At 57.4% G+C, this 9,060-nt stretch overlaps 1 protein-coding gene across 1 annotated transcript in view; it reads right to left on the bottom strand.

Annotated features, from left to right (window-relative positions):
- Positions 1 to 767: 767 nt before the first annotated feature.
- SULT4A1 (sulfotransferase family 4A member 1) overlaps positions 768 to 9,060 on the bottom strand; it is a 31,473-nt gene continuing 23,180 nt past the window's right edge. The window contains exons 6-7 of the mRNA XM_059401837.1: positions 4,991 to 5,129; positions 768 to 2,353 (exon numbers count right to left, since the gene is read on the bottom strand). Of these exons, the coding sequence (XP_059257820.1) occupies positions 2,241 to 2,353; positions 4,991 to 5,129 (252 nt within the window). The 3' untranslated portion in view covers positions 768 to 2,240. The remainder of the gene's footprint in view (positions 2,354 to 4,990; positions 5,130 to 9,060) is intronic.

Genomic DNA, 9,060 nt, shown 5'->3' with positions numbered 1-9,060 from the left:
TTTATTTGACAGAGAGATCACAAGCAGGCAGAGAGGCAGGCCAAGAGGGGGAAGCAGGCTCCCCACTGAGCAGAAAGCCCGATGCGGGCTCGATCCCAGGACCCTGGAATCTTGACCTGAGCCGAAGGCAGAGGCTTAAACCCACTGAGCCACCCAGATGCCCCCCTCAGTTCCTGTTTGATTTCAGGTGGTTTTTAAGTGGCCTGGGAGCAGCCCCTCTGAGGCAGCAGACCGGACCCTCCATGCACTAACTTGGGGTCTAGGGCAATTGTGGAGACCAACAGTAGTTCTGGGGTTCCACCCGAGACCTGAAGGAACTGGCCCATTTGAAAATAAACGTGCTTTCCAGAAAGCCCGAGCTTTGTCAGGTAACATGAAGTCCTGGATTTCCCTGCCGCTAGGAATCGGGAAAGCAAACTCTGGAGTTCAAAGTGGCCAAGTGCGATCAGCCGGGCGGGTCCCCACATATGCAGCCGTGAGCTGCATTAAACATGGGAGCCTCTCGGGGGGACCCCTCCACCCCGGTCTCCTTATTCCCCAACCCTCCCTTCAGCTTCTAAGCAACAGCAGCAACGGTGAACGGACAAATAAAGAGGGGAGTCACCGCTCGGACTGTTCAGATCGGGGTGAAACAGCCAGACCAACGTGGGTCTGTGCCCCCGGGCCCCCCAGGGTCCGCCCCAAGGACCTGGCGTCAACGGGGCCCCCAGTCGCGCTGCCCCAAAACGCTGCCCCTCTCCACCCATCAGCACACGCGCAACACAAGGCATGGGTCGTGTCTTTATTAAAGATGCAGGCAAGCACAGACGTGACCATGTGTGGTGCTCAGCGATATCCATACAGTACTGAAAATAGAAAAATAGAAAAGAAATTTCACAGAAAGCAGCCTCCCTCACAGATACACAGAAAAGGTGCCTCCAAGCCCACCACACACTCTGCCGCGTACCACCTGCCCTGTTCAAGCTGCTCCTTCACAAACAAGACACCGGCACGTGTCTGCTCTGTTTCCGAGACAGCGACACGGCCCAGAGACCCTCACCCAGCAGCAGCCCCCGCCTTGGGCACTTCCCGGCCACGTGTGTATCCAGCCGACCCCAGTCCTACCGCAGGAGCGACACACAGCCTGGCTGCCGGCCCTGCTGCTACCTGGCTGAGTCTCGATGCTTCTCCCGCCAAATGTGGGTCAGACAGGTAAGTGAGGGGTGGGCGGTGAAGACACCACCTCCGCTCCCACGGGTAAACTGAGGTACAAAGGCGAGATGGCCAACCAGTCTGAGTGAAAGAGGGCGTTAAACCTGCAAAGTGGTTCTCCCATGGCTGAGAGCCTCAGGTACAGACGGAACGAACCGAATGATAAAAGTTGGGGAGGTTGGCTGTCAAGCACCTGCTCACCCACGTAAACAGGCCCCCGGCACAGGGAACAGGAGTTAGTGGGACAGGAACTCGGGCTCTGCCCACACTCAGGCTCTGGGGCAGGTTCTCAAGTCATGTGTTAGACCCCATCTGCCAGCCTCCCTGGGCAGGTTCCCTCAAGGAATGTTCCAATGGTTTCCGTGGATTGGACCTCTGAGGCCACCCACTGGGAGTCTCCAGCAGAAAGGGACAACCTTTCTGCAAGTGCCTACCGGGTAGTCTCTGCTTTGTTTAGGAAGGTTACAAAGAACTGAACTCATCAAAACGGATCAAGTCCCCCCACACCCCCACACCCAACTCATCCTGTGTCTTCACCTTCCTCCCGAGCCAGGTGAGAACAGAACATCTGTGCCTTACAGAACAAAACTACAAAAATAAAGAGTCAGCCCTGAGATCTTTCTACCATCCGGGTGTGGCTCGCTCCTGAGTCCCCTTGGAAATGAACTTGTATTTGGTTTACTGACATTTATTTAAATTTCCAGTGAAAAGCTCTATAAAATACAATAAATAATGTGGGGTTGTAAAAGGTAGACATTCTAGCTGCATATGTTACAGACTTTATACTTATGATACAGGCCCCCGAGACTGCAATCTTTATAACGTGTGTAATCAGACAGGTAGAGCCTTCACATGCCCAAGGCGAGACAGCTGCTCTAGGTCAGAAGCAAGGCCCCCTCTTCCTCCAGCGTCTCCGCTGCTTCCCTCCCTCCCCCGGGCCTCACACCGCTCCCGGAGTTCGTCCAGCGAGGAACAAATGAGTGCGTACGGGACTTTTAGCTAGTGGAGGGTCTGGGTACTGTGAGCGTGCAAGTCTGCTGTCGCTGTTATTACAAATAGAAGTCAAACGCGAGGCCGCACTTCCCCATCTTCTGTTTATACACCAAGTCAAACTTCTCGTTCATAGAGACGGTGAAGATGTCCTTCCAGAGCCCGACTCTTCCTGAAACACAAACGAGAGTAGAACGTGCTGAACTCACTTGCTGTCAGGCCAGATCCCGAACCAAAGGGAGCCTTGGAAAAGGTTCTGGAAGGTTCCAGATCTATTCCTGGACCCCTCTGAACTTGGCCTACAAGGGTAGGACAGGCCACCTGAACTACAGACGAACCACCTGAACTTCCCGTCTCCCTGAGTCTGGCCGTTTGGGTGTCCCTCCCCTGCTGAGGCTCGAGAGCAGGGCCTTGGCCCCTGGCCACTGGCGCATCCCCAGCAGCTGGGCACACGGCCCGGGGGACGGATGGTGTCTGTGCAACGGCTCTACCACTCGGGGCACCATGTGCATTTGGCATCTCCAGGGTATCACTACTCACTCACGACTCAACAGCTCCACCAAGGTGGCATCTGCTTCTGGAGAATTTGCAAAGAGGAAAAAAACCATCCAAAAAGGCAGAACCTTTTAGGATGAGTAGGAAGCCTCCTGACAGAGTCAAGAGTAAAGATTTCGAGAAGCAACCTTGGGGAGGAATTTAAAGGGAACAGAAGAGACACAGTGTAAACGAGCTTTTGCAACTAGATGCCAGACGTGTGGCTGGTGGACTCGAGCCCCATGGAAGTAAGTTGGGGGCGATGCCCAGCCGCTCTGTGCCGCTCCAGCTCCGGGAGGCTCGGTCAAAACAGAGACCTTTTCTGGGCAGATGTGCAGGAGCACGGACCCTGTGGACTATCAAGCAGGCACGGGCTAGCTGCTCGTTTATGAACACTTAGGGGAGAAAGAGAGAGCTCAAAATGCCCAAGGCCACCAAACCCACTTTGCTCGGTAACTACAGAACCTTGGGATGGTCTGCTCAGACAAGAGCAGCGCCCAGGAAGATGGCAGGCGTGGGGGTTCCGAACCCCCAGCTCCAGGTGCCATGAGGACTGTTGCCGGAGCACTGTCCCCAGGCTTTTAAAGAACACCCTTGGGGGACCGAAACCCTCATTTTTAATACCTTCCTGCATCAGCATCTCTGAGATCAGAGCTACGACTGTCTCCAGCCAATATCCGTCATTAGCTCCACTATTACCAGAAGTCCTCGTCCTGGCGGGACTTCAGGAAGGAGAAAATGCAACCCTACAGATGCTGAGCTACTAGACCTGACGGGACAGGATTTTTCTCTCCGGTAATGAGACATTATACATCCATGTCCGGGGCAGGGGGAAAGTGTTCCTGGTACCCTCTACTGATATTTCAGGGACAAAATTAGAAGCTTCTAGACCAACCACACTATAAATATATTTTTCCATGATTATTTTTCTCAGCCGAGGCAGCTGAGAGCTCATCAAAGGAGTCACCCACCTGGTTTAGGGTTTGGAATCAAGACAGTGCAATTTATGCTGTGACATGAATCAAAGTTAAGCAATGCGGCTGGCTACACAGCCCTGCGTTCTCACCAACGCAAGGAGGTCTTCTGAGCAAAGAGGCAATGTGCTAAAAGAAAACAAAATCAAAGAACTGAAATAAAGCAAAACCAAGGTAAACAATGATAAAGCAAACACATCAGAAGGAACATATGGGCACGCAGTATGTTCTCGACACTTCTTTACCACGCAAATGAACCAAAAGGGATATTTTGGAGAAGGTCACATCCAAGGATAACAAAACACAGCAAAAGTGAAACGAAAAAAGAGCAAATAAATTTTAAATAATAAATATTTGTGAAGACGCAGCCAGGAAATATCTGCAGGGAGCTGTGGTTCCAGCCGCCTGCTCTGCCTTCGCAGGAGGGTGCCCTCCACCTGACCTTCAGCACCGCCCCTTTCTAGAGGAAGAGTGGGAGCCGGGGGAGCCCGAAGGCCCGCCCCGAGGCCCTCCCCAGGACGCTGCCATGGGCCGGCACCAGCCTGGATGGAGCCGTGCCTCTGATACGCGCTGCGGACTCTGGCGGCACCTCCGACCTTGTCACCTGAGGAAGGTACCAGCTCGCTCAGCTGGGAACCGAGGGCAGGTGCATAACACCAAGTGCCACAGGCAATTCGTACTTGCCAGGTCGGTGGCTCCTGGGGCCACCGCCCCCACCAAGGGGTCAGGGCGCTCTAACACCGAGGTCTCCACCAGCAAGCAGTTTCAAACATCGCAAACCTCGAAGGACAGAGAGCAAACCAGGCAAATGTGCCGAGGGCTCCTGCCTGGACCACATCCTCTGCCTCACCTGTTTCATGCCCAGGAGGCAACTGCGGCGCCAGAAGCAAGCGCCAGTCTCCCGGCCGTGCCCCACATGGTGCTGGGGCCCACGGTGCGGATGGAGAGGAGCCTATGGAGCCCCAAAAGGGGGAGACGCCCCTGCTCCTCACGGGGGAGCTTCTTGCAGCCAACTGCAGGCTGCCAGCCTCGGGCTCCCACATTTCACAGCCCGAACCCACCCCGGATATGCTCTGCAGGGCCGTCGGGAAAGGCACCGGCTTGCAGTGTTTGGCACACACAGCCCACATCCCGCAGTCACCCCAAGATCTCCAAGGCCACTCGCACAGTCACAATGCCATGCCAGCAGGGGCCCCCCATTGCTCGAGAGCTCCAGAGACACGAGGCCCAGGGCAGGGAACAGGCACGTGGGGGGACCACGGACCCTGGCTGGGAGGGCTGGGGGCGTGCAGGGCGCGTACCCCGGCCCACGGGCAGGGCCTCGGCGTTGCAGCACTGGTCCACCAGCTGGTGGCAGTGCTCGCTCAGGGCTTCCAGCTGCGCCTTGTCACAGGACACCCCGAGGAATCTGGCCAGCTGCTCCACCATCGTCACCAGGTCCTGGAACACAAGAGCAGAAAGCAGGGAGCCCATCAGGGGCGGTGCCTTTGCTGACCCAAGGCTCTTGGCTGATCACTCACCAGGGGCTCTGCACACACATTCTTACTCGGTCCTCGAGACAAGCCTGATCCTGGCTTTGATTGGAAAGAAATGCAGGTTAAGGAACTGCCCGGGGCACTCCGTTCTCAAGTGGCAGGGCTGGAACTGAAACCCCAGTCCTCTGAGGGATCTGGAGCAGACGTGAGCTCTGCACGTCGCTGTGGCCATCTCAAAACAGCAGCAAGACAGGAAAACTCACTTTAGAGCTGTGCCAGGAGCCACAGCGGCTCTCTCCTTCCCCTTTCTTCCATGCCGTCAGCCGGAACCGGCCGGCACTTGGGCGGACAAGGACACTTCTGGGGACCGCAGAGAGGCCCCAGGGCCGGCCCGCCTCACCCGGCAGGAGGAGCTGGCTTGGTGGGAGGGTTCAGTGACGGCTGACTCGAGGGACGTAAAGCCATCTCTGGGCCCCGACACCCCCCCTTCTGGATAGAGGGAGCATCAGCGAGGGAGGGGCACACACTTGCTCACCACACAGCCCCTGCCCCCACCACCCTTCTCCCTGGGAAATACCAAGGCGCCTAATGTTCTCCATCTGTACATTGTCCAATGTCGTGCCCAGAACCCTGACCTGTCACCAGGCCGTCTCCCAACTCTGGCAATGTCCAGGCCCTGCATCAGGAAGACGCTGGCGGCCACTGCCTCCTTGATGGTTTATAAAGCAATTCACAGAGTAAAGCCTCTGAAAAGTCCTACGATAAAGAAGTCAATTTAATTTCTTTACCGGGTGGTTCTGCAAACCTTAAAATAAGAAAAGGTTCTGGGAAAGCTGGATTGAACGTCAGGTCCTCTCTGGATTCCCATGGTAATCACCACTGGGCACCGCGTCCCACTTTCACAGCTGTCCCCCGCTCAGGGGCTCCCACCGGAGAGCGGCACAGGTGCTCAGCTCCAGGGCCTGTGCGCAGAGCTTGGCTGGGATCGGCAGCGCGAGAAACGTCACAATAAAAAGGAACAGGAAGAGCTCCTCTCCCTGCTTTGCCACCCAGTATTTCTAATTAAAAGGCAAAAAGCAGCAACAGAAATTAAAGACAGCGGCACTTGGAGGCGACACCACAGGGGAGGGACCCAGACTGCCAGAGCGGCCAACAGAACCCTCACGGGGACACACACCACTGGTGTCACCTCCAGCCCGGGGAGGGGGGCATACTCGCCAGCACGCACCCAGCTGCCTGCCACCAGCCTGCTTCCCGGTGATGACACGGAGTCACGCGGGCAGGTGGCATCCCAGCCACAGACTGGCTCTGGACAGCAGATGGGACCTCCCCGGCATCCCTGGCCCAGCCCCAGCACTGCCAAGTGGGCACAGTCAAGACTCCTCACCTGTGGCTGGCAAGCACCCCTCACAGGTGACTGCGGGACCTCCGGGGGGACACACCTGGGCAGCCTCGATGTGTCCTGCTCACGTGCACAGCCCACAGCAAATGGGGAACGGGGGAACCCCTGGGGGGACGCACGAGGCGGCAAGAGCGCAGGTGCCAAGTATTATCCTCCAACCCCAAGATAAGAACGTGCCAGGCCTGGCTGCGCTCCCGCAGACCGATGACGTTCACTGGGGACTGTTTTTTTGAAGTAAAGTGTAAACAAGGTGAACTCCTAAAAATGTGATGTCTACTCACTCAACCTCTACCAAAGGTGTCCAGACCCTTGCTGAGGTTTCCAAAAAAAGAATAAACAGTTAGGAATTAGGATCTTGACCACAAGAAAGGCCATTTGGTCCGTCCAGCACTGGGAGCATGAGTCCAGACGGAGACCGGCGCGGGCGGGGCTGGTGGTTTGGACTGCGATGGAAACCAGCCCGTCTATGAACTTTTCGCTAAGGGGCCCAGTAAGGCACAGAATAAACACTCACCATGAAGGGCCAGGAACGAACCCAGCGCAGCCAGAACGAACCCAGCGAGGCCAGGCGTCCGTCTGTGTTTTAGCCACGAGTTGTATGTAAAGGGGGCGGCCCACTCGGTTTAGTGACTAAAAACGGTTTCAGTTGCTCGTTGCTGAGTCTCCTGCGGCTCCCGGCCCCTACAGGTGTGCACGCACTGGTCAGACACCAGGCCTGTGGCACAGGCCCATGGCTCTGAGTGACCATCAGACCGTCAGTGTCCCAGGACGCCCACCCCAGGGAGGCGCCCGGGGAAAGAAAACTCGTGTCCTCTAAGACACAGGAACGTTCACAGCACTTTATCTCCAACTGCCCCGAACAGAAAGCCCTGGAAGGGCCAGTGACACCAAACAGACACATGGCACCATGTTCCTGCTGCAGCGAAATTTCCTATGGACGTGAGAACCAGCCGCCACACGAGGCCCAGAGGAACCACGACACCACGCAGAGCACAAGCCGCCTGACGCCTGCACACACGCCCCAGCATCCGCTCCTGGGAGGTTCCAAAATGAGCCAAGCTAATCGAAACCAACAGAAGTCAGAGGAGGGGCTGCCACGGGGAATCGGAGGCATCCACCAGAGAAAAAACAATGTTCTCGATCTCAATCTGGACAATCACACAGACACGTACCTGTAAAAAGTCTATTGAGGTGTGGACTGGTGATCTGCACACTTGACCTCAGCATGTGCTACAATGACAGACACCTGCTGAGTGCCCGCGAACAGCCTCTGGCCTGCCCACGCCTGGCCCTGCTTGAGGATGAGGCCTCCCGGTCCTCTGTGATGAAGGCACGATCTCGCCTCCCAGCTCTCAGGCCCAGACAGGTCCCAATGTGAGCGGTCCACCCCCAACACCCAGCTCAGCCCCACAGAGAGCAGGGCGCTGGTTCCCCAGAGGCACCCCTCTGCAGCCATCTGAAGGTCGCCGGGGCCTGGGAGCCTCGGGACAATATCGCCCCCACGTCCGGCAGGCAGGCAGGGCTGGTGGCAGGCCCACTCTTCCCATGGCAACTTCCATGGGACACGTGGGCATCCCACATGCGTTGTGCAAGGGCAAGCCCTGGCCCCTGAGCCCTCCCCAGGCTACTGCTTACAGCGTACCTGTCCAGGTCTCCAAAGTCACGTGGCCTACCCTGGGACTCACAGGGTGGCGGGGCGGGGGGGGTGGGGGCAAACCACTTGTGCCCTCGTTGAGCTTGTCCTGTGGCCCCTGCTCGTGGCATCCTTGCTGGCTACTACAGTCCTCCTCACACTCCATGAGGCCAAAAGCGAGCTCTCCGTCTCCGTGCAGAGCCCGCGCTTCCTTCCGTTTCCCAGCGGGTCTCTGTGTGACCCAGACCAAATTCCACGCCACGCCCTGCCCAGCTTGCCCAGTGTCACCAAGTGCTCTCCCAATCCCTGCTGCCACCTGCACCGCCTGGACCATGTGGACTCTCCTGCAAAAGGAGAGAGCCAGGCCTGGGCCACAGCCTCGGTCAGGGCCCCGGGCTGGTCCGCCTGGTGCTGTCCTCCCCGCCCTCCCGCGGCCACCACGCTGTAGGGAGTGGCTGGGCCCCAGTGCGCACAGGAGCTGGGACAGCCCAGCCCAGACAAGCCCCTCCCTCCACAGGCCTCTGGCTGCTTAACAAGGAAGGGCTTCCACCTTGAAGGCCGGCCGTCCGACCCAAAGATGTTTCCAGAGAACCTGCTACCCGTGAGGCCCTGACTTAAAAGCATAAACCAGCACCAAAACTCCCCGCCCCAGGGGACCTTGTTCTGCCAGGGAAGACAGCGAGCGAAACACAGACATGAACGGGCCGCTATGCTGTGGGATGGAAAACGCCACGGGGAAAACCGAAGAGACACGTGCTGGGTTGGGAGGGGTCGACTTCAAGTGGGGACCCGGGGAAGTGTCACTGACGGAAACCAACACCAGGAGAAAGTGAGGGAGTGACCCACGTGGACACGGGAGGG

Source organism: Mustela nigripes, chromosome 6 (assembly GCF_022355385.1).
Source record: "Mustela nigripes isolate SB6536 chromosome 6, MUSNIG.SB6536, whole genome shotgun sequence".
Taxonomy (NCBI): domain Eukaryota; kingdom Metazoa; phylum Chordata; class Mammalia; order Carnivora; family Mustelidae; genus Mustela; species Mustela nigripes.
The sequence above is the reverse complement of the archived record's forward strand: the minus strand, read 5'-3'. Positions and strand labels throughout refer to the sequence as shown.